Source organism: Galleria mellonella, unplaced genomic scaffold (genome assembly GCF_026898425.1).
Source record: "Galleria mellonella isolate WM207_F2 unplaced genomic scaffold, CSIRO_AGI_GalMel_v1 utg173, whole genome shotgun sequence".
NCBI classification, from domain to species: Eukaryota; Metazoa; Arthropoda; class Insecta; order Lepidoptera; family Pyralidae; genus Galleria; species Galleria mellonella.
Genome location: NW_026442016.1, coordinates 8,374,710 through 8,400,525, shown reverse-complemented (window position 1 = coordinate 8,400,525; position 25,816 = coordinate 8,374,710). Strand labels below are relative to the sequence as shown.

The 25,816-nt window shown below is 35.0% G+C and overlaps 1 protein-coding gene and 1 long non-coding RNA gene across 2 annotated transcripts in view; one reads left to right on the top strand and one right to left on the bottom strand.

Moving 5' to 3' along the window:
- The window catches only part of LOC113515601 (zinc finger SWIM domain-containing protein 8 homolog), a 28,916-nt gene extending 3,324 nt beyond the window's left edge, over positions 1-25,592 (top strand). Inside the window, exons 4-28 of the mRNA XM_052893397.1 lie at positions 1,822-2,132; positions 2,547-2,742; positions 3,192-3,320; positions 3,726-3,833; positions 4,670-4,930; positions 5,732-5,881; positions 6,011-6,095; positions 6,351-6,562; positions 7,171-7,324; positions 7,903-8,090; positions 10,058-10,275; positions 10,760-10,853; positions 10,938-11,129; positions 11,557-11,766; positions 12,188-12,372; positions 12,481-12,648; positions 12,777-12,889; positions 13,324-13,421; positions 13,644-13,821; positions 14,182-14,378; positions 14,767-15,018; positions 15,577-15,890; positions 16,405-16,638; positions 17,809-17,958; positions 18,412-25,592. Of these exons, the coding sequence (XP_052749357.1) occupies positions 1,822-2,132; positions 2,547-2,742; positions 3,192-3,320; positions 3,726-3,833; positions 4,670-4,930; positions 5,732-5,881; positions 6,011-6,095; positions 6,351-6,562; positions 7,171-7,324; positions 7,903-8,090; positions 10,058-10,275; positions 10,760-10,853; positions 10,938-11,129; positions 11,557-11,766; positions 12,188-12,372; positions 12,481-12,648; positions 12,777-12,889; positions 13,324-13,421; positions 13,644-13,821; positions 14,182-14,378; positions 14,767-15,018; positions 15,577-15,890; positions 16,405-16,638; positions 17,809-17,958; positions 18,412-18,478 (4,464 nt within the window). The 3' untranslated portion in view covers positions 18,479-25,592. The remainder of the gene's footprint in view (positions 1-1,821; positions 2,133-2,546; positions 2,743-3,191; positions 3,321-3,725; positions 3,834-4,669; positions 4,931-5,731; positions 5,882-6,010; positions 6,096-6,350; positions 6,563-7,170; positions 7,325-7,902; positions 8,091-10,057; positions 10,276-10,759; positions 10,854-10,937; positions 11,130-11,556; positions 11,767-12,187; positions 12,373-12,480; positions 12,649-12,776; positions 12,890-13,323; positions 13,422-13,643; positions 13,822-14,181; positions 14,379-14,766; positions 15,019-15,576; positions 15,891-16,404; positions 16,639-17,808; positions 17,959-18,411) is intronic.
- Positions 11,760-14,901, bottom strand: LOC128200319 (uncharacterized). The gene is made up of 3 exons (XR_008252671.1): positions 14,765-14,901; positions 12,503-12,666; positions 11,760-11,959 (listed from the first exon to the last, which is right to left on the bottom strand). It is a non-coding gene; the product is annotated as an uncharacterized LOC128200319 (long non-coding RNA).
- Positions 25,593-25,816: the final 224 nt, after the last annotated feature.

Sequence of the window (25,816 nt, the reverse complement as noted above, 5' to 3'; positions counted from 1 at the left end):
AACAATAAATTTGGTGAGTGTATTAATAGTGGAATATTTACAGTGGAATGTTAATGGGCTATGTTAGTGTCTATAAAACAATGTCGCCTGTTGCTTTGTATTTGTTTTATGCTTTAAAACAATGTGATGGATGATAAGTTCAGATAATTTATCTAAGTGAAGGAGAAAATCCATATCCATAACCTTTAAGTTTGTTTGAAACTGTAAAATATATGTCTTTTAATTTATATTTATCACAAAGGTAGCAAGATTCACATAGCTGAGTAATTAAGTTTCACGTCATAAAATAGAAATATGTTAAATGTGTGAACGCTTGTATATATTTCATTGTGAAGTAAGGGGGCAGAGGGGTCGTTCTGTTATTTGACGTAGGCCATGTATTTGCATGTATTTGCTTACTGCAAATTATATTAACTATATTACATATAAATTATATTACATTCGATGAGTAAGGTTGTAATTATAGTTCAATTATATGACTCAGGCAGGAAGGTAACTAATCTTTCCTAACTTTTATAATGATCACACTTCTCTTGCTAAGAATAAAACTGACCTAAATATCAGAGATCTGACAACGGTAGCTTACTGATGTTATCTTGACTATACATCGTTATTTATTACATTATGAATTAGGATTTATTATGTTTTGACATTGTAGTAACATTTTGTTTGTTTTTCTTTTTCTTCAAATCTGCTTATAATGGTGTATCTTTATTTAAAACTAGTGACGCGCCCCAGCTTTCTATGAGTAGATAGGTAGAAAGATACATAAAATACAGCCCATGTTACTTGTTTTCTATAGATGAAAGAATTTTTAATCTTAGTTAAGTATTTTTTGAGTTTACCCATCTGAAAACGAATATCAAATTTTTCTTTTTATAATATTAGTTAAAACAGCAATGGGCGGTTTCTTTAACGTAATTCTTTATTGCCTTTTAACGTAACACATATTCTATATAATATACAAGTATTCATTACTAAGTTTTAATATATACATAAAGTGATATGTATTTTGGTGGAAATGCTGTAGCAAGTTTTAATTCAATAACATGAAATAATAGTGATGTGTCATATATGCATTTGTAACCTTTGTATATGAATAAGAATATGTGATATTTATTAAAAACATTTCAAAAAGAACAGTCTAATGTTACTTAGGTGTGTAGTGTGTTTTGTTATAAAATTTTCCTGAACACATATTTTCCTTATCGCAGCTCTAATTTTTAAATGAATCAGTGTTGGAACGAAATAGGTAGATATTTCCATTTAATAATTCATTAGTTTATTTAGTTATAACTTCTTACTTGGTCCTGAATAAGGGGTTGTTAAAAGCTATTCACATTAATTATTTATAATAATATGTTATTTATTTATCTTTGAATAATACCCTTTAAATCAGTGTCAAATTATATAATTGTATATTGTCTATGACGTTAGCAGTATCATACACCTTGTTTATATCACGACGTTTATGGTACTTATGTGGGGACCCATACATTGTACTATAACCGCGTTGCAAATTTAGAGCATTAAACTGCTACCACTTTTGTTAAAGATTAGAATTCTTGAGAGATCATATTCTGGCTATGGAGATTTTTAAGGGATAACCCCGTTTGCGCTATTGGTATACTCTGACAGAAAACGAGTAAGTGATGATGCATGAGGATATAATCAAGTCATTTGATATATTTCGACAAATTTACTAGGCGTTACTCGCGTAATAACAATCCCTTTCCCTTCCCGAATTGTACGGTTATGTACTTACGCCAGTTACAAGATTACTTAAATTTGTATACACCATTAGACAAATTTGTATTTTAGCCAACACAAGTATGTCTGAGAGCGCCAGTATCAGAATCTCTGCAACGGTTACGAAGAGATCAGCTCCAAAAGTTCGCGCAATACCTCATATGGGAGCTGCCTCGCCAAGTGTTACCAACAGCCCAACGAATATTGGACGAACTATTATCAGCTCAGCCGAATCTTATAAACACGACGTGTGGCGCTCCTGACCCAACCGCAGGTGCCTCGGCCTACGAATACACCTCGTGGTTCCTGGACGAGAAAACTTTGCACAACAATATCAATAAGATTTTAGTCAAGTTCTGTGTTCCAGCCCCTATAGTCTTTAGGTAAGTGTTGTATTGGTACTTCATTATGTTTGGTGAACATATATCAATTTCAGTGTACTGTAGGGCAAGTTGTAATGTAAATAATAAAAATAATGATTAAGATGAAGATGATTTTTTTTTTCTATTTTAGACTAATTCTGGTTCATGTAAATGTCTTTAAAAAACTGGTTACAGTTATTAATCTCCATTAAATTATGTGTTGTCGTTGAATATCAAAAGTATGTTTTATTCATATTGTCTTGAAATAAAATTTTACTACTTTATTCTATACCAATTAATACAGGAGAAGTTAAATAAATTTATATAAAAGTTAGTACTTGGTGTCAGATTGTACTCGTAGGATTTAATATTTTTTTTATTAATTTGATATAATGTTTAATAATAATAACAATTGGGGTATACTTACTATTTTAGTGACGTAAATTACCTAAGCACAAGCGCACCACCGGCGGCAGCGGAGTGGTCATCGCTATTACGACCTTTGCGCGGGAGGGAGCCAGAGGGCATGTGGAATCTACTGTCTATAGTCAGGGAGATGTTCAAACGCAATGACAGAAACGCTATACCACTTCTAGAAATTATTACTGAAGAGGTTATGGCATGTGAACAGGTGAGTAATAATAAGTGCCACTCAAATTATATCGATTGATTATGTTAGGAACCTGAGAACAAATATCTTAGGAAAAAAATACATAGTTGTATATAAAGAACATTGATATATAGATGTGGAAACAGATAAACAGTTATGTAGTTTCTCCATTACTAATATTGTAAATACATGCTTTCTAAACTTGTTTTCTATCAGTAAAACTAAATATTTGTCGGATTGAAACATGTGATCAAAACGACAAAAAAAATTTAGTTGTATCCTAAATTGTCGTGAGTATGAAGATACAAACATTTTGAAATTATTTGACCTATGTTTCTTTGAGACAACTATTTAGTTTCGTCGGTAGAGCACTCGTAAAAGGATGCCAGTGAATGGTTTTATACTTTACTGTAGTATGATATAATAGTGTTTATATCATATTAATATTTTGGTTTTATTTCTCTACACAGATTATAGTGTGGTGGTACAGCACAAAGGCGGCGCTGGTGGCGTGGGGTGGAGGAGGAGGAGGCGGTAAACATGGCGGTGGCGGAGGCAATTCCGCTGCCCAGCATGCTTGTTCGTCGCTATGTGATGAGGTATACATTTCTGAATAAGGCTTTGTTGCCCATAAGTAGGATGTCACAAAAACCTTTAATGATTTGCCTGCTGAGGTTTTCCTTAGACACTGTAGTATGGGGTTCTTTAAAAAGGGTGTATTAAGGTTTCTTAATGATCGGCAACGTGTACATGCCTGATGTTATAGGCGTTCTTAGGCTACAGTAACCTTGTTTACTGTCAGACGGGCCGTATGCTTGTTTACCAATTTGTAGTATAAAAAATAGTATTTTTTTTACACTTAATAGACTTTAATACCCTATACTATCATCATGCAGTGCAAATATAGTATTTCTTAATTAACATACCTTTATTTGCTTACAGTAATTGCAATTATAAATTCGAATTCCGATGACAAATTATATAAACTAATTTTATTTTATCAGGTGGTTGTATTATGGCGGCTCGCTGCATTGAATCCAGCTTTGGCGCCTCATGAACGTGATACACTGCACGAACAATTTGCTCAATGGCACATGAAAGTCCTCGATAAGGTAAGAAATAATTATAAAAGCTGTTTATGACATATTAAGTACTAGTTGTTGCCCGCGGCTTTGCACGCGTGGTGTCGTGTTTCTCCTTTATGTTGAAATTTTCTAAAATCTTTCTTAGTGGATGTTTATATTGTTATACTATTGCATTAGGACATAGATTTATTAACCTATGTTAAAAATTTTTGCTTTCTAGACTTAATAGCGTTGTTGTGTTGATAGTTAGCACAAATTATATTATAAGAATAGATCGATGGTCATAATTTTAGGTTAAAGTAATTGGAATTAATTATGCAGAAAACATTACTTGGGATGTCTATAAGAGATAACTGTTTGACTAGGTCCGTTTGTAATTCTTAATGTGCATTTAATATTCTTAATTTGTATAAAAATCTAACAAATACACACACTATTAAAATATAATCAAACAAAAAAAATACTAAAGTAATGAACTTTGTTAGTCTAGTGTCTCATTTTATTATCCATTACCATGTTTAAAAAAATAAAATTTTTGTAGATGCCTCGCCTATGTCATTTATCACTAATTCATGGTTTAATTTCTAAACTAAGTAATTTTCACTGTGTATGATGGTACTTCAGTCAAACTTTTTAATTATAGTATTGGTTTCATTTTACTTTTTGGAGAAAAAATAATCGTTTATTTAGTAATTTGTCTTTAATGTAGTTATAGCTTGTAAATTGGGAACTTAAGAAATACGAGTATATAACTATGGCAAATGTCTCATTCATAAAATGTGTGTACACATAAAACTTATATCAGAGAACAGTATGTTAAATTTGTTTATTGTTTTACTAATAACAGAACTATTTCATATTAGGTGGCTAAGAATCGTAACAACCATATGGGCAGTTCCTCGCATACGCGACATACTCGCGCGCACTCCCATCCTCCATATATCAATGGCATCAGCGAAAACGAAGTATTTCCGGGATTCCACCCAGCAATGGAAGCATGTTTTCTGGAATGGGACGACTATCAGATACCAGGGGTGACATACACAAAGGATTTGAACCCGTTATATCACAGTCCATTTACTATATTCAGACATGCTGATAAGCAGAGCGAGAGTGTTCATCAGGTTGGTATGACTAGTATCTCACATAGATTATATATGCAACGAGTTATGTAATCAAAAAGAACTACTAAGTGCTAATGTCATCTTCCTACCCTTATCCCAATTATTGTTTGGGGTCGGCGTAATATGTTTTTATCCATATTACAAAAAGATTTGGCTTTTAGTTTTACGACCGGCCACCTGCCTGACGTCAACCCTCTTTGGGAAATACTAAGTGCCAATATACAATATGTAAATACGTATTTATTATAACGATCGAACTAAACGAAATTTCGGGGCCAAACGAAACTAATTTGATGTTAAAATTACATAATACACACTGATTAAAAATATTATTTAATAAATAGACTTTCATGGTAGGATTTATGACGAACGAAATGTTAAACTTCATTTACTGAGCCGATTTTGGTATGAACGAAAACACGAAATTGAATCCGAAAATTCCGAATTTCGTTTTATGGTAGACCCCCAGATCCCATTTATGTTCCAACCATTACCTTCAAGGTATTGTGAATCCACTCATATTGAACTGTCTTTCTTTTGTTTTCTATTTTCGCAGGCAGTTCTACTTTACCAGAAAGTCGTGCCAATCCTCCGTGCAAATACAGTCTATTGAAGTACAGAGTGGGTACCTACCCATTCTGTATCTACGCCGCAACGCATTTATATTCATCCGCACCACCATTTTAAAGTTTTTTAATAATAAAATAATAATAAAAGCGTCATGTCTTAGGTTCCTTAAAAAGTTATAAAAGCAATAGTAAAAATGTCATATAACAATTATTATTACAATTTTTTTTCCAGGTGAATTCCTCCAAAGCCGTTTTAAATAATGAAATGTCTCTCAGCTATAGACTGACAAACCCTGATACATCGATGCAGGGTCATCGCACAATAGTACATAGAAATAGTCGCATTAATGTCGATTTAGCTATTCCCGGACCCTCCGGCCAGGTAAGATGTCTTAGAATATTTTAATGATTATTTTTTTTACTATAACAAATTTTGTAATTGACTTTGATTTAAAGATGATATGAAAAAATTGATTTTGTATTAAAAAATGTATTTATATATTTTTTTTAGCCCTGTGGTTCTGGGGAAGGTCCAAATGAACCTCCACGGGATTCTGGTCCCAGTGACGGTAACCATTCTAGTGTATCGTCGGAAGGTGAGTTTTTGACATAAGTCACCTGTTAATTTATTTGTGAAACCGATTATCCACCTTTTTACTGTGATTAATTTTATGTGGCCATTGCTTCTATGGCTCAGTCTCTATCTCTATAGTTTAGTCAGTCTATATTATAAGATATTTCTAAAAAGCTTCTGTTTACTTTTAGGAGCAATTATAATGTTGTCTATATAAATAGTTTATTATTTATTATGTATTTTAAAAATAAGAATATAATGAGAATATATTATATAGGTTTCTGTGAAAATGAGGAGGAGATCCTTCAGCAAAGCGGCGGAGACACTGACTCGCAAGAATCGAGTTCGCCACCCGTATCATCGGACGACGCTCAACGACGAATATCGAATGACGACTCAGTGTCGGATGATGACTGCAATTTGTACTTTTACGATGCTGCGGCTGCTCGCCGCGCGGTATCAGGAGAAGGCAGTTCTGGGACCGCTGTTGTGAGTGTTCATGATAAATTAGTTGAAGTTATTAGTCGGTATTGGGAAGAGTTGGTGCAACTCATTTGTTAAGGTGGTATCAATGGGCAGGATTCTTTTTTATATAATAGTTCAACATGTATTACACATACAAACATAGACATGAAAGAAATGTGAAGAAAAAAATATTTTGCTGAATTATGTCGCCTCACTAGTTGTTTATGCTATGCTTGAAGGATTGGAGATTATAATCAAGTCTGAAGTACAAAATATATACTTTAGTTTTCAATAGTCCAGAAATTTGGTAATTTAACATTCAATTGGGTAAGTGGTTTCTCCGAAAGATCTGAGCTATGGATCAAAATGCTACTAAATGCTACAATGTCTAATTAAATAAATTTAATGAAACATTATGTATAGATTGTGTGGGCCTGGCTTAATTTGTTTGTTCTCAATAATCAAGTATAATGTTTTATTTGATATTGTTGCCATAAAGGTGACTTTATGTTCTTGTTAAAATTACAAGTTATAGAGGTAAAACACCTCTGTTTTAAATTAATATATAAATATATAATATATAATCATTATAATTGTCAGTGTTACGGTAGTAATTAGTGTTTGTTGTATAGCCGTCAGGGTCTAGCAGTACGGGTGCAGGCGCCGGGTCGAGTGGTACTGCAGACGGCGCTACGCTGGAAGGCTGGGAGTGCGGCTGGGAGGTGTCGTTTGCACGCGCCGAGGGTTTGCAGGCCCACGGGCATGCACGGGAAGCGTGCGCGCTGGGTATGTTGCTCGTATTCGTTATTGTATGTACGTTCGGTATAATAATTATTAGCAAACGGTAGGTTATCAATTTGTTTGATTTTTTTTTTGTGATGACCTTAATTTTCAAATTCTTTCATTTGATGTCTATATTGACAGGATTGACAAAATATACATCATCCGCCATCTTGTTGCGGTGGCTATTTTGAAAGTATTATAGTATCAAGTATTGCATATTGTATTATCATTAGAACCATAGGTAATATAATATTGTGTTGTATGTAAAATTTCAATAAAACCTGTTAGAAGGAATCAGTTTAACTTCAATTTGCAAGACTTGACATAAAGTAAATTAAATTGATTTAATTTGGTTTTATTTTAATTTGTTTAATACTAAAAGTTTGTAGAGATGTTAATATGTTTGTCACTTAATCACGCTTAAACGGCTGAACGGATTTCAATGAAATTTATTACACGGACAGATTATATCCTAGCTTAACACACAGGATGCTTTATATAGTGTTTGACGCATGCATAGTCTCTGGAAACAAGTAATAAATATATAAGGAGCGATGGTATGAGTGTGTGTGCGTGTGCAGGCGCGCGGCTGGCGCGCGAGCTGCTGGCGCGGCCGCCGGCGCTGGGCGCGGGCGCGTGCAGCGCGGCGCCGCACGACCCGCGCCGCGCGCGCCGCCGCCACGCGCCCTCGCCGCGCCTGTGCGCCGCCTCGCACCGCCTCTCCTGCCTCGCCTCCGCCACGCTCGCCAAGTGCGCCTTCCTCTGCACGGTCAGTAGCGCGCGTACGCACCGACACAAGCACACGCACACACGCACACACGTACGGATACATACACGCACGAACACACACACGCATGGACACGCACACGCACGACGGATACACGCGTAAGCACGGACACACGCACACGCACGGAAACATACACGCACGAACACATACATGCATGCACAGTGGACTCACGTACACGCATACGATTGAGGTGAGGGGAAGATTAATTGGTAGTAATTGACTCTAACGGCTAATATACAGATATATTTGACTCCTTGTAACTTCAGTTTTTATTGAAAGCTAGAAATATATAAATACATAATGTTTACATATAAAATGTTTGTGTTACATGATTGGGGTGAGGGGAAGATTAATTGGTAGTTATTGACTCTAGCAGCTATTAATATACAGTACGTTAATTAACTTGCCTTGTAACCCCAGCATAGTATAGGCCTTCCTTTCCTTTCCTGTAGGTGTCATGGGTGGCGACTAAGGGAACTAAGTGGTCGAGGGATTGCCAGCAACACCCTTCTTAAAACATCTGTAAAGCCCAACTGCAATTGCCAACTTGTCTGCCAAGTGTGCCAACTAATGTGTTGGCAAAATATCTTTCTTATAAAGGAGGCCTATGTCCAGCAGTGGACAGTTAAGACAATAATAACCCATTGCTTAAAACTAGTGTTAGTATTCATTGATTTTTTTTTAGGAAAATGTTTCGTTAGTTAACAAACTGTATAATATCCTATCAGGCTGATCTGTACTCATTTCTTTCTGGAAATCATTGTGATTAATTTCTGATCAATATCATCATGATAAATTCGTAACATTTTTTTGTTTTTTCCTGACTGTAATCTTACCTGTCATCACTAACTGATGTCTCACTTGTGATATAAAGAGCGCAGGCTATTATATTATATAAAAACGCAGGCACGGGATACGAAAAGACATACATACATATCTGTCACGCCTGTCTCCCATTAGGGTAGACAGAAACAATGGAATGCCAAATGTTTCGATTCAAACAAACCTCTTTCGCTTCTTCCACATCCATCAATCTTGTCATACACGCTCGCCGGTTACGGGTACTTTTAATTTGGCCCTTCTTCAGCACGTCGCCTATTTGGTCGACATACGTTCGTCTATACGAAAAGACATCGACTCTAAATTTAACTTAATCACACATTAACATTTACACATATACAAAAACACCTTCACTCTTTCTTAACATTTTTATACTACATTCAATTACATAAAATGTCATTGTTATTTCTATACTAATTGCTAATATTATTCTCCTTAACTAAATTAGATAGATAATGTATTTGCATTACTTACAGCACACAAATAACAATACAAACATACACATAATACAGATACACAGTAAAAGAGATAAAGAATCAAAAACAAAAAAAGCAATAAACAAAAAAAAAAAAGCAGAATATATAAAACAACAATTTACTTTTTCATGCGTGTGTCATAGTAACACAAAATGGTCACAACTCAGTTTATTGCTTTGCCCTCAAAAGAGCAAAACACTGATATTCTACTGTGGCTAAGAGTCAGTCGAGAAATTCCTTAATAAAAAGAAATATGAATATAATACATTGTGTGTCCATTACATTTGCCTCCATTTGATATTTTATTCTAAATAAATAACAGATACCATTAGATGAGGGGTAGTCAGAGGTAACTTTATGTCACATTTATAGTTCTAAGAATTAAAAAAAAAATAGATTAATTAATTAAAAAGAATTATTAACTCAGATTTTGATACAATTCAGCTTAAATTTTTATTTTATTACTCTATTAACTTCCATCAAAATCTACATTGATTTTTGACACACGATGCGTGGTCATTTTCACAGGCAGTCTTTTATTATAATTATATGTAAGTAGAGATGCAAGGTGAGATAAAAAAAAAAATATAACAAATATAAACAGTTAAATCATAAAGTAACAAACTTATACAGGTTCTCGCGGAATTCAGCGAGCATCACGAATTAGCGTTCCGAGTAGGTTTGTTTGCACTCGAGATGGCCCGACCGCCCGCCAGTACGAAGGCTTTGGAGGTGAAGTTGAACAATCAGGAGACTGAACTAGTCGCTTTGTTGAAGAAACTGCCGACAGGACCCGAGCAGCTTGCTTTAGCTCGCGAAAAGGCTGAACAACTTCGAGATGGCACCCTGAGGTAAGTATAATCTAGTATATTAGATTTTTATTAACTAAATCATGTACTTAATTTTGTTGAGAGTGATAATCAACATTTTTAATTAAAATTTTAGCTGCAGCGAGGTTTGAAGCTGCATCTCTTCCGCACGCATCAGATACTTTTTATATAAGAAATTGGCTAATTATTATATACTATTATAATTACTTATATATATATATATATATATATATATATATATATATATATATATATATATATATATATATATATATATATATATATATATATATATATATATATATATATATATATATATATATATATATATATATATATATATATATATATATATATATATATATATATATATATATATATATATATATGTAGAGGCCGCACCGAACATTCGAAAATTATATCATATTCATTATTTTAATTTAAAAGGATAATAATAGTATTGTTTTCGACCTTATAATTAATGTATTTAAATTGATTATTATAGGAATCGTGGCCCAGCTCTATTGCCTATTGCATTGGCAAGTTTCTTGTTTGATGTCCTCGTTTTATCGGCAACTGACAAAGAAAATAAACATCCGGTGAGTTCTAACTTTATTTAAAAACAAAAAATGCGCATCATTACATTTATGTCGTCATTACAAACTTATCCATTATGTTGCCAGGCAAGAGTACCCACTGATGAAACCTTGGGTTTCGAAGCAGCTGTAGCTGCTTTAGGGCTTAAGGCAAATGTGTCTGAAGCGGAACATCCATTATTATGTGAGGGCACTAGGCGCCAGCGCGGAGAGTTAGCGCTTACATTGCTCTCTTTCTACAAAGATGATCCTGTTAAATTGGCCAGGATAATGAATAAGGTATGTTATTATCGTCTTCATAATTTCTGTCATTTATAGTTACTGGTAAACTGCCTTGCGGTCGTGCCATATGGTAATCGATGGGCGAGCCCTATTTTCAGCATTGGACAAATGCCAAAAATTGTTTTCAGTTTAAAGTTTTCAGATTGGCATTTCTCTATCATGAAATTACAGAGTCAATGAATCTATTATTCAAATATGATGATCTATGTTATTTTTTTTTATACACTGAGTCTAACAATTGAGAATATGGTTCATTTAATTTCAGCTATATCTGACGTATATCGCGCTACCTTAATATAGTAACAGTCCACAACTTAGCTTCTAAGTAAATTATATCCTTGTAATTTTTAAACTAATTTCGGTTGTTTTTGTTTAATCAAATATTTATTTTTGAACAAAATCTTATAAAACATATTGTTTGCAGCTGTTGGACCGTGAAATCCACCAGCTGACTAAGGGGCCGATGGTGAGCATGTACTACACGAACAACCCGCGCCTCTCCGCGTATAGGCCTGATGCTCCACTGCCGACAGCCTATCCTCAACACCAGCAGCATCCCCAGCATCCGCAACACCCACAGCACCAGCAACATCCGCAGCACCCGGCGCATGCGCAGCTGTGCATGCCACCGCCGGTTAGTTTTATTAAATTTTGTTACGTCTATTTTTCATTTCTTTGTCTATATTTGTAATCTAAACTGACAGGTTGCATATTTGTAACTTTGAAAATAAAATGTCTTGGCAATTCTCTCATCCAGCATGGTAATAATAATGTTCACTTTTTATTGGAAGTGACATGTGGCCAGCAATGCATCAGAGTTGTGTCCTCTGTAAAGAAAATTTCTCATTTGTGTTAATTGGTTATTTTTCTGCTGAAGTTGAATACCAAATTGAATGATAGGAGCAGAAGAAATATCTATTCGAAAATGTTTAAAATTAAGTTTACTTGAATAATAATGATTTTTATTTATTTGCCAAAGGTTCATGGGAGTTATGGTATACTATGAATTGTTATGGTTTATGATGATAATGAGATTGACATTGTGTCTTATATAGCAACCTCAGTGTCCTCTGGTAGCGGATATGGAGCGGTTAGTGGTAGCAGAAAGCAGCAGCGGATCTCCGCCTGCACATCCACATCCGCCGCATCAACAGCATCCGCAACACCCACAGCATCCTCAACACCCTCAGCATACACAACACCCGCAGCATCCACCGCTAGCAAGACCGAAGGATTCTAGGTATAATATCGAACATTATATATTTGACTCCTTGTAACTTCAGTTTTTATTGAAAGCTAGAAATATATGAATACACAATGTTTACTGTATAAAATGTTTATGTTACAGATATAAAGGGAAACGTGTTTACCCGTCCGTACCGAATCAACCATCGGAAGCCTCAGCACATTTTATGTTTGAACTTGCAAAGTCGGTGCTTTTCAAAGCTGGTGGCTCATCTAGTACCAGCCTCTTCACTCAAACTTCTTGCGCCAGAGAACATCATGGCCCTCATAGGTAATATAATCTTAGTTCCTAAAAAAATAAGTGATAAGACTGAAATAATATACAATGAAATAGAAAAAAATTGAAATGAGTATTATAAGTACATATAATATATATTTAATTATTATATTCTTTTTCAGAGGTTTACACATGGCTGCATTTCAGCTAGGTCTATATGCACTGGGCCTTCATAATTGCGTTAGTGCAAACTGGTTAAGTCGCACTTATTCGTCACATGTCAGCTGGATCACAGGTTAGTTGTTATTTAGTTTACCTACATATTTACAATTCATTCCTTTCCACGGTTTGTGAATTATTATGTGAGAAGTGCACCTTTTTAGTAGTGGAACAGTGTTTAGAACTGGTTTTATACACTTGTGATGATAGTGCATAATTGTATATGTTGTCTGTCTGTTTCCTTACGTTTAATCTGTGTTCACATTACAATCTTTCATATCGCGTGATTATAAGCATTATTTTTCATTAAAAGTATCTCCCACTGGAAATGGTTCATAGGATATGTTATAGATCATACACCTATGAAACTGTAATACTTCTAATGGTCCTTTGAGCCGGATTTGAATGTGATAATTTAACTGCATGCCCAGACTATGATCTGAAAGGCTTCTACATATATATTAGTCTAGACAGAATATAAATAATGATGGACATTATTAATTTTTTTAGGACAAGCAATGGACATAGGTGCGCCAGCCATTCTATTTCTTATAGATGCTTGGGAAGGACATCTGACGCCACCAGAAGCAGCTGGTATTGCCGACAAGGTAAAATATATTTTGCAAGCAATTTTCAATTACTTGCATACAAATAATTATAAACATAGCTAGAGTATAACTGGAAAGTTTAATATTGTCGACTTTTGAACATAAGTTTATGTATTCTTTCTTAATAAACAGGGTAGTAAACAAATGGGGTACAACATTATCCTATCCAAATTACATAAATATAATTTATGAAAGTAAACAATTTTGTTTGTATGTGTCCAGGCTTCATCAGGACGTGACGTGGCGACGGTTCGCGCGGCGGCTGAGCTAGCCCTATCAGTGTTACCGCATGCTCATGCACTTAATTATAATGAAATCCAGCGAGCCGTGCTGCAGTGCAAGGAACAGAGTGATGCCATGCTTGAGCGTGCCTGTCTTACCGTAGAGGCTGCCGCTAAAGGTACTGTCTTCCTACACACAAAAATTACTATTTATAATTCTGCTAAGATATAAATAATAAATTCCGAACCTGTTGGGTTCAGAATATTTTAATTTATTGGAAAAAAACCCGGAAGAAACTCAGCAGTGATTGTTTTAATTTTTTTTTGTACAAGATAATCTTATATTTGTATGGGTACAATGACTATTATTTTAATTGTTCACAGAGTTATTTAGGTATATTTTTTCAATCAGTCATAAGCAGTAAACATAGCAGATCAGTCACAAGTAGTTTGTTGTTATACTCGTGAAAGGGTATGACGAAATCTCATATTACTAGCTTATATACATAAATATGTGATAAAGAGGTATATATGTGCAGGTGGCGGCGTGTACCCCGAGGTGCTGTACACAGTGGCGCGGTATTGGCACGAGTTGTACCTGCGGCAGGCCAGCGAGGAAGAACCTCCGGACGAACCGCACTATCGCGCGCCGCCACCCGTTGCGCTACCTGTGCCGTACCCGCTGCCGTATCCCTTCACTTACCATCCATATCCGCCGCATATATATCAGCTACAGGTATGTTTTTTTTTAGGGAAAGGTGTGTAAAAAATGCATAAAGTTGTGCTTGCGTGGCTGTTTCGTTTTAAAGGGTAGGATTTCTTTTTCTTAGTGGATTCTTTAAGGTTTAGATCGTTACCACCAGGAATGCTTCTTCCACTGAATGCTTTTCTGGTTTCACTGTCTTGGGCCATATAGATCGCTGACTGAATATTCTGTCATATAGTATATTCGTTTGTATGATTTATATAAGTTTTCGTATCACTGAGCGTCAATGATACTAATGAATATAGATAGAGTTGTACAAAATATATAGAGCGGTATCTCTTTGAAGTGATATTAATAGTCACGTGTCGACGTTCTTTTACACTATTATGGTTTAAAAGAAGACATTGTGTACATACAGTACGGCGGTGCGCCCGCTCCGCATCCGGGCGCGCAGTACGCGCTGCCGCCGTACTTCGTGCGCGGGCTGGTGGCGCCCGCGCCGCCGCCGCACCCGTCGCTGCCGCCGCACGCGCCGCACGCGCCGCACGCCGCCCACGCGTCGCACGCCGCCCACGCGCCGCACACCACCCACGCGGCCCATGCGCCTCATCCGCAGCCGCACCCGCAACACCCGCAGCACATTGCGCATCCGCCGCCCATCGCTGTCAATGTGAGATTATTTATGTGACGTTGTTATAACTTTGTATTCATTAAGGAAGGCGTGCATACTATTCTGGGAATAGTGTTATAATTTTTAATTTTTTTCCCGAGAAAGTGATACTAAATGCGTCTTGTAAGTTTTTTCGAAAGGCGACATGGCGAAACGCATTTTTTGTATAAAAATGTTGAACAAATTGCGATTTGCGTAAGTCGCAAATGTTGCTGGGTCAACCATGTAGTATCTCGTCTAACTTCCGTTTTTCTCCAACCTATTTACAACTTCAAATGACTCAGATAGCTCCAATGGATCATATTTCAGGCTACAATATCATCTGAAATACTCATAATATACATCAATATTAAGTGTCACAAACATCGTTTAATGAAATACAAAGAATAATATGTAAACTGTTGTGTGTTGTTGAGGTCGTTCATGTTTCTAAAATCTGTAATAAATCTGTTCTTTTTTTTTTTTCTTAATTTGAAGCTTAGTTCATACTACAAATCATTATTAAATTAATTGTGTTAATATTGATATTCGTGTAATTGTTATTGTTATTTTGGGCAGCACCCAGCACCGATTCCACCGCCAATGCCGGCGGCCCACAGCAGCGTGGCCAACGTGAGCCTGCCACCGGGTGTGGCTGCGGTGAGCGCTGTGAGCGCAGTGAGCGCAGTGAGCGCAGTGAGCGCAGTGAGCGCGGCCAGCGTGGCCAACGTCAGCGTCGCCGGCGTCAGTGCGCCCGCGCCCGCCCCGGGCCCGCCGCCGCTGCCGCAGGCGCAGCTGCGGCGACTACTCGCCGCGTACAGGGTCGGCATGCTCGCCTTAGAAACGCAGGCTAGGAGGGTTCACGACGACCGACCGCAGAACAAGTTCGGCAGGTGTGCAATTAAGTTTGTCATTGTATGTGGAGTGCAATGTTGTGTTTAATGTGACCAAAGTATCCCTCTTTTAGCTCACTGATAAATTTTAAGCATCTTAAATTATAACTAATATACGTGCCTATTGAACCTAAATAGTCACTTAGAGTGCGGTTTCAAAGGAGTTTTTTCCTGCAGACGCTCAGGCTATGGAATGAGCTTCCCACTGAGGTTTTGTCTAGAAACTACAGTGTGGGGTTCTTCAAAAAGGGTTTATTAAGGTTTCTTCAAGGTTAGCAACATGCAAGTGACCGTTTACAATCAGACGGGCTGTATGCTTGTTTGCCACCTATATGGTATAAAAAAAAGAACACTATTAAATCTTTTTTCTTCAAATTGATATATTTTGGATGTTTGCAGACCTTTGCCCAACCGAGTTTGATTCTATGATGACTCAGTTGAAATCGATCTATAGTAGGAATTTATTATATTATATAAAAATAACAAGACTCATCATCATTACGAAATATTCCAGGAACCCGCCGTACGGCGAGCACGTGAAGTGGCTACTGCGCATATCGAAGCACCTGGGCGCGCAGTACTTGCACCAGTTCTGCGTGTGCGCGGTGAACTCGGTGGTGTCGCCGTTCGTGCTGTACGAGCTGTGCGTGGAGTCGGCGCACTGGCTGGCGCGCGGCGGCCCGCACCACCTCGTCATGCAGCACCTGCGCGGCACGCTCGCGCCGCTCGTGCAGAAGTGCCAGCAGATGTTAGTTACCATTACTTTTTTTTATGGATGAAAATGGTATGGTAACCCCGCCCGCACTGACGGTATACGCTTGCGGAGCACCAGTGAAGGGTGATAGATGAGAATGAAAACAGGCCAGTTAGCCCATCACGATGAATTCATCAGGAATTAACCATGATAGTTTCCAGGGAGAACCACGAGGAGGTCGATCTGGTTAGGTATATTGCTAGCAATGGGATTCTCAGTCTCGATTACTAACAATCCCTTTCCCCCCAAGTTACCATTACTATTACCGGATCGTCACCTATCGTCCCTCACTGGTGCCCGCCGCCAGCGTATACCGATAGCGCAGGCGGGGTTACTATTTCATTATTATACATTAAAAATATCATACTTACCGCGATGAGGAGGGGGGGGGGGGGGGGAATGGATTGTTAGTAATAAGATTTAACAGCTCCATTACTAACAATACACCCTATCAGGTCGACCTCCACGCAGTTCCCTCTGGAAACCATAGTGGTTAATTATTGTTCAATTGGTGACTGGGCCAATTGACCTGTCTTCATCCTCACCTGTCACCCTTCACTGTTGCCCCGCCAGCGTATACCGATAGCGCAGGTGGAGTTACCATTTCATTATCATTCTTTACAAAAAACCATACTTGTACTATTTGCACTAACCGTAACATGCGATATTTTCCACGTTCTTCACACTTTTATCTACTCTTGTCATATTCTATTCAACTTTCTCCGCGCCTCTTATATTTTTACGCTTTCAACACTTGTCACACTTTTCACACTACCCCAACCTACATGTCTGTGATAAACATATCGGTTAGTTAGTATAGGCAAGGGCGTTATTGCTGAATGATTTATGTCTACGTATTGGCTGGTGGGCGGGATGCACTAGCTCATCATACAATGTAAAGTGCCTGCAGATTTCATTATTCATCTTTTTCATACACTTTACATACTTTTCCATTTTGTATACTCTCTGCTTCTCACGCTCTTCTCATTTTCAAAACTCCACACTTCTCGAGTTACCTGCAATTTAAATTTTTAGCCAGCTAGTTAAATTTTTAAATTCAAACCTAGAAATATGAATTTCATTTAAATGCAGTCATATTTTTAAAAGAACACATGAATTGTAGTCATTATAATTTGCAGCTTAATATATACATACTTTGTTTAGGTACATCCAATGCATACATCAAAAGTTGTACCACTTGACATCGGTGGAGTATGAAGAATTTGTAAGCATCGTCCTATCTGCGCGAACAGCCTTCCAATTGACACCGGAAGGTAACACACAGTTCAAAGAGTGGCTCGCGTCTTTGCGCAGGTAAGTTGCTATATACTTATTATCATGTTTTCTTTCACGGCTCCATTGTAATATATATACTTTGTAATAATTGATACATTTAAGAAATACATTTTTTAATGCATTATATTATTTTTTAACCTTATGAATTCATATCTGGAAGTTCGTAAAATTCTCGTTACATATATGTATTGAGATTATAAATATGATGAATAAGATTATGTAGTATGTATGTATGATGATGACAAAAGAAAAGACTTAAATGGAAAAGTCACTGACCTGTACCAATAACACAATATCATCTTAACATAATAAATTGCTTATTCTTTTGCTTTGTATTTTCTAGCAAATCGGAGAATGTTTCTTTTTTTCATTATAGTAGAAATAAACTACTATGTTAATACATGTTTCAAGCGAGGTACTCGCTACGGTTCATTTACACAGCCAGTGGTCGATAGCAAACATAATTTTCAGGTCAAAATCATGCAAGAAAGATCTATGGACGCAACTGAACGCGGCACTGCAAACGAACGGCAAATGACGTCGGCAGCCGATAGTTTGTATGGTGCGGTGCTCCGCGCGCAAACTGTCACACTACAGGCGATGGCCGCGATACCGGCTCCTATACCATCTACATACTCTCTAACTATATTATAAGTTGTGCTATTTGTAATCTCGGTGTCTGAAGCGGACGTGGGCACGGTCAGCCACAGCCGTCTTTTTTCTTGACAGAAACAGAAGTGTTTCAATAATATAGCAGTTTTGACACTTGTCTCTAGTGCACTATAGTCATTCGATCCGATTATTTGAATGCATTAGAGATAACGATTATGATTTATGACATTAATATAAAAGTGAAAGTCATGCATACGGTGCATAAGATATATTTATATATTTATTGACACTTTTATTACAAATATCACAATTTGCGTATTGAAAATGATGGAAATACCTCTGTTAGTAATAGTTTAACTTGATTAGAGGGTAATCGATCTCAGTAAAAACAAACGAACAGAATATTGATCATTGAAAAATGTTGCTAACTCCTAAACGCGCGTGAGGTTACATCTAGTAAGATTGTTTTTCACATACCAATCCCTATTGTAGAAAGTGTATCAATGTGGAGTTGTTAGGATGTTGGCAAACCATCCATCATCGAAAACTAGATCTCAATTTGTACATATTATATTCGTAATTAATCCATTTCTCATTATCAACCATTCACTTCCTTTTTATCACTAACACGGAGAGGTTACAAGCTCATATTGAAGGTTGTGCTTAAAATAGTCGTGAGATTTGGTTGTAATTGGTACTCTATTATAAGACAGTTAAAGACTATCGCTGCTTGATTAACAAAGGAGTTTAGCAACATTTCACTAATTTGCATTATAAATGACGGAATGACATCTCGACTTAGTTGTATGACATCTTTATTTATTCTTTTTATCTTATAGTGTATTTATTGCACAAAATCTTAGTTTTTCGTCCGCTTTACTACTTGACTGTACTATTGGCTAGTCAGTTTGTGGATCCGTCGGAGACCAGCGGGGCTTCAGATGAGCTCATTTAGTTTTCATATATTAATATTAAGGAATTAGTTTGAATTTTATACCTTTTTTTTTTGTTACTATCGCAATTATTATTATGTTGTTGGTATTATAAAAATTCACGAATAACTGGTTTTATATTTATATATAATTTGCAAGTAATAATTCCAAATATAATATGCTCGGTGGACATTGTGTATTAAATACATCTGTAAAGACATAGCAAAGTGTATGGCCTCTGTAGTGCACTGACTCTGTAGTGGGGGGTCTTCATCTAAATGAAGTTTCAGGTTTGATTCTCGGTTAGCTCAATTTAGTAACGAACTTTTCTAGATAGACTCAGGACTAGGTGTATTTTTATTTTTGTGTTTCCATGTTACATGTTATCTTAGTCGGAGGCCCAGGCACTTGGTGTTGTATTGGCACTTTTTAATAGAAATTGAACACTGATAAAAAAAAAAAAACATTCGTAATCATAATAATAAAAAAAAATGAATGAATATAAATTTTTACCAGATATCAACAATGGACATACTAGTCATTTCCAAACTGTCTTGTTGCCACTGGTTTTAATATTTTGGCATGGCTCTGAATATTGAAATAAAAATCTTTAAACTTTTAGTTTATTATGAAGAAATTTTGAAGAAAAAAATGTATAAGTCACAATTGTCCACCAGATATTATCTGTACGATTAAACCAGTTTTTATTTAGCGAATTATTTTGAAGATCTCTTGTCATAATGTTAATGAGTAAGTGTCTAGAAAATATTGACTTCGCTCATCATGTATTCTCCTTTCATTGTTTAGTATAATTTTTTATTAATTTTCTTTTCTGTATTAGAGCAAAATATCGGTTATATTTACGGGAGAGTGTATTATGCATATTTTAAAGTTTTTGAGTATTTTATGCTAACATATGTTAAGCTTAGTGTTTGGGATGTAATGGTTACGTAAATATGGTTTTATTAAAATAAAAAAATAAAACATGTGTAAACCGACAACTATATTGACATTACTATATCTTAAAATCTATTCGGTATATATAAATATTCATAGACTCTCTTAGGTGTCATTAAAGTTGTCGCTTTATAATTGATTGCAACTTTGGACATGACAATTTTATTGTCTAAAATGAATAAGACGTTTCAAAATTATAACAATAGTCCATATTATATTGAGGATTGGCTTAAGATGTTTCAAGTGACCTAAAATAGCGTCATTAGACTACAGAATATTAGACAGAATGTAGGCGATGACCGTCGATACACTATTTTTGATATTCTCTTGTCGAAATTTGCAGTTTCATGAATGTTTATGTAATACGTCTTGCGGATATAAATGTAGACGTGCGTTCGATTAACTATAGTGACTTTATTTACACGTTTATATAATATTATTATATTGTAATGCAAAGTAGCATCTTGAGAGCCTTCGGAGTATAAATATATAATGTAAAGTACGAGCGCTGGCAACAAATACAAGCATGGTATTAATTTGACATATATATTCTATTTTGCTTTATTATTAGCTATTTCAATATTCTGGTTTTAGTTGGTCATAATACTGAATCGGTATACGTTTTGATCCAACTTTTCCATTATGGCAGTAAAATTACTGGTTACAAAGACAACAATTTAAATCTGAAGAATGGTAATACATCAGTCGTTTCATGAGCCTCATAGTGTATCTTTTGGTGTTCATGGTGATATCCTCATCTATAGGCGACAGTTATCACATCCTACTGGGTGGGCTTTAAGCTTGGTTACAATTTTAAATCTTATAGCAACTATTATGATTGATATCAAATAATTGTTTCTTATAAACCACTAAGTAAGGTATGAATAGATTTGGGAATAGGAATGTGAAGACATATTTAATATTTTAAGTTTGTATTTGCTGAAAATCATTCCAAAGTCAGATAGACTTATATACATTATCTACCTACGTATAATAGTAACTTGTGTACTTTGTGTCCCAGTATACTATTTATTGGAATATATTAAGGATCTCTGTATAATAAAATAATACAAAATATACTAAATAAGATCTTCCAACCATGAAGCAATATTAAAATATCATTTTATAAATGTATTTAATAATGATTGTAAGCTATCTAATTTATATCATATAGCGTTTTTTACAGTATACAACATTATATCGAATACACGGAAAATGCATAAGTATTATATTGCGACGTACTATTTTAACTGACACGTATTTATATTCAGTATAAATAATTAAATTAAGAACGTACATCAAATAATAGCTACCGTATACATAAAATGGAAGTGTCAATCCGACATCGTATATAAAATATGAAATTGCTCAAATTAAATACGGAATGTTGTGTGGAAAGTGTAATACACAGCGGGATGTTATCGTGCCTATTTTATATGTCGTCGGAGCAAAGGAAAACGCATCCGTTTGTGCCTTGACAGCAAATGCAGTTAGAGGTTTGCGTATCCTAGTAACATATTCATAAGTAAACAATCGACAATTCAACTACCTTTTATCATGATAATATATGGTACGAAAGTACATCAACGAATTATTATCGTGAGTATAATAACGTTTAGGGTCGCGACCTTCTGAATATCTAAAAATAGTTATATTTGTACGTACAAAGTTTGTAAGTCTTAAGCGCTGCGTTGGTAGATTTTATGCAATGATATCTGTCGCTATATTATGATATTTTCCACCATACGAGTTTTTTTCTCTCTTAGATTCCGTGTGACATGACTAACCTACTTTTTTGTAGCTTTTCCAGGTATAATTTCCCCATCATACAGCGTGTCGGTATTTATTATATTTATATTTTGATTATAGAATACTTTAAAAGTATTTTATCTAAAGAGTCTTTCAAAACATCTCTTATAATTACGATCACAAATTCTATATACGGGTAAATTATTATTTATAAAAAATAAAACATTATTAGAGATGTGATTGCGTTTTTAATCATGTGCCAAAAGTAATACTATGCCAAAACAGCGTGAAAATATTGATATCAGTAAAGAGAAAATAACAAATAGGAAGATTTTAACGTTCTTATCAATTAACGCTTGTGGTCGCGACCCATCAGATTAGATACGATACAGTTTTGTCGTTCGTGTCACATGTATGTTGCCCAGCTTTCTCTTTTAGTATAATATTCCCTAGACATTAGAATAGGCAAGATTGAATACAGTGTTCATCCTTAATACAAATCTGACATTGGAATGAGGCATTTGTTGCCAGACGAGCGTCCAAGTAGTTTTAGTTCAATATCTTTATAAAATAGATGTTTATGTGCATTCATTAAAGTGTGAATGTTTTCAGCATTCAGTAGATAGTAAATTATTAGAATGCTAGTTAGTATAAATTGAAGTTCGTACAGTTTGGATGGAAGCTAAGCAGTTTTGATTTCGGAATTCTGACTGGACTGATTGGTTTGGTTTCAATAGTATTCCTTGGTAGAGTATTTACGATTGATTGTTTTTGTCTACTACTATTTAGCACAACAGTTTTGCTGTAACCGGCTCGTTAATAATGCACTTTGAGTTCCATAGCGTAATCGTCGCAAAGCAATTCCAGAAATGAGATTAAGCTTTTCTTCATAAAGCTCGTAATCATAATTAAAATTCGAGATAATGTGATTAAAAATGAGTCTTATTTTCTTTTCTATTTTGATAATAACATAAAATTGAACTGAAATGATTTTTCATTAAAATGCGTTATTCGAAATTACTATTTTACTTTTCATTCTTTTACTTTTTCTGTGTTTAGGTATTGGTATGCCCAGTAATTTGACATATAATTTGTTATACAATAATTGTAGATCGATTTACAAGTCTATTTCAAATGATTTAGAATCCATAATGTACTATAACTTATTGCATCGTTTCTTTGCGACGAACGAGCGAAACGTACAGCCGTTACTTCTTCATTAAGAGTACGTAATTCTTCGAAAAATCTTGTAAACTTAAGCACTTGCACTCAGAGATTATATTTAATAGAGTGCATAATTTTTGGGTAATATAATAGTTTCTTAATAACTTGCCGTCCATGGTTACTTTGCATATCTGCATCTACTTACATAATGTTTGTGTTTGCAGCGTTTCCTACTTAGATGACTAAAATTACCAAACATATTTACATTTAGATATTGCAGTATTTAATATTACTGTGCTCGTTGGGCATTATTAACAATTTCTGTTATAGTTTTGTCAGAGAGCATAACACTTCTCCATATGACGAAAGAGTGCTTTGACATTTGTCTGAAAAAACTATTTTTACACTTTAAAGCGTATTTAATAATAAAAAAAAAAAAAGATAAATATATCGTTAGTTTCGTAATATAGAATGTTAGTACGGAGCATATTTTAATTAGACTTTTAATGCATGTTCATAGTTGTAATTTGCCCGTATTCGGCAAGTTTGTGGGCCGTTTAATGAGTGTTGTGGTATTTTGATTTGCAGATTATCGATATCACATATCCGTTTGTATTTGATTTAAAAACTGTACCTATATATAAACATGTTATTCATACAATATATCGGTAATAGTTCAAGAGCATGATGCCTTTTGTTCTACAATACTATTATTGGTAACAGTGAATCAGGTGTACCGAAACACGATGTGGATTGGACATACTAGTGACTGAAGTTTACAAATAAAGTCAAGTATTGCAATATCTCAGTTCTCGTTAAGATTTTTACTGACGGCGTAAAGCCACGAGTGCCTATATCTAATAGAACAACTTATATATCCCTGTACTTTAGATGTGATGAATTTCTTCGTATGTCTTTTCCACACTTGTCTAAATATTTATTAACTATTATATATATAATATGATTAGAGTATATCCCCAAAGAAATGAGCAAATGAAATGTAATTACAACGGGAAAAGATTGTACCGAAATTGACTCTCTTCCATCTTGTAGTAGTCGTTAGGTACATGTAATTTTAGTCATATATTGCAAACAGGAGTTCTTGAACGTCAAGTCAAAACAACTATGACGTTGTTCGTTTAAAATCTGTATATTTTGTCCTGTAATACTCAAGAAAATGCTAAACACTACGTCACATCACAGTCGGTTAGGTATCGAGAGTTACAGTATAGCAAATCTATTTAGTTCTAAATGATGCATAATTGTTTTATACATCACAATTTGTAGTTTAATTACACTTTGTAAGTGTGGTGTCTCCGCCTATTAAAATATGTAACCATTGCAGTGTTGAAATGGCTACCTATTAGTGTACGTAATAAAAATAGAATGGTAATTTTATTATTCATATAGCATACATATTGACTCATTTGCAAAAGGTACAGTGAAGAAGACATTACTGTTTGTTAGCGTATATAAACTTTTTAATATCACAAGTTAAGTTTATGCTCACAGTTGCATTATAGATTTTTTTCGAAGTAATTGAAGTCTATTTAATGAATAAATTTTACAAACAGTTCTATCTTCGCGCCGTTTTTTTTTTTTTTGGTGTACACTGTCCACCAACATCACATTGCAGCATGCAGGATGTAAGACTGACAAGAACACTGAAATAGTCGAATGTGAAGTCTTATTTAAAGATCAGGGTGTCTGAAAACAATATAGTTATTACAAAACCGAATTGTCTGTCACTCTCATATGTACGTCTTAAAATTGTTTCATGACATCCTGCATAAATATAGAAGTGCCCATACATTATATAATATTTATTGATATAGCACTAGACATTTTGCTCCGTTGTCGCAAATGGTTGTAATTATAAAAATATAGTTAATATTAATTAGTAAAATGATAGACTGTTTTGCACGATTTCTGGTTTGAACGTGTCGATCCTAACATGTTGTAGCTTCTCATGCAAACAAACATTGTTATTGAACACTTTGTGATGACAAGTTTCAAGTTCGCATGTCAATCAATAACGTGTGGTACATACGATATTTTTATCTATTTGCAATATACCCACATATGTATAAGATTGTATGTTTCCATTCGAACTCGACATATTTTGACCTCTAGAACATTTTTATTATTACTTTTACGATTACACATATAAGTCTTTTTTGGCAACATATTTGAAGTAACATTATTTAATTATTCAATATACTTATTCTATATTTAAAATGTGTGTTATTTATTAAAGATTTCCTTATACCATCATTTTATCTTCCAAGGTTAGAAACCATTTAATCTATTTAATATTAGTGATTCATCATTTATATTTATAGTCTTTAGCAACCGTTGTCTACATAAGATTTCTTCTGTTATGTTTTTCTTTTATGGAGCAATTGGGGATTTCGATTTTTAAAATGAGTCACAACATATCAGATTTTTTTTATATCTAAGTT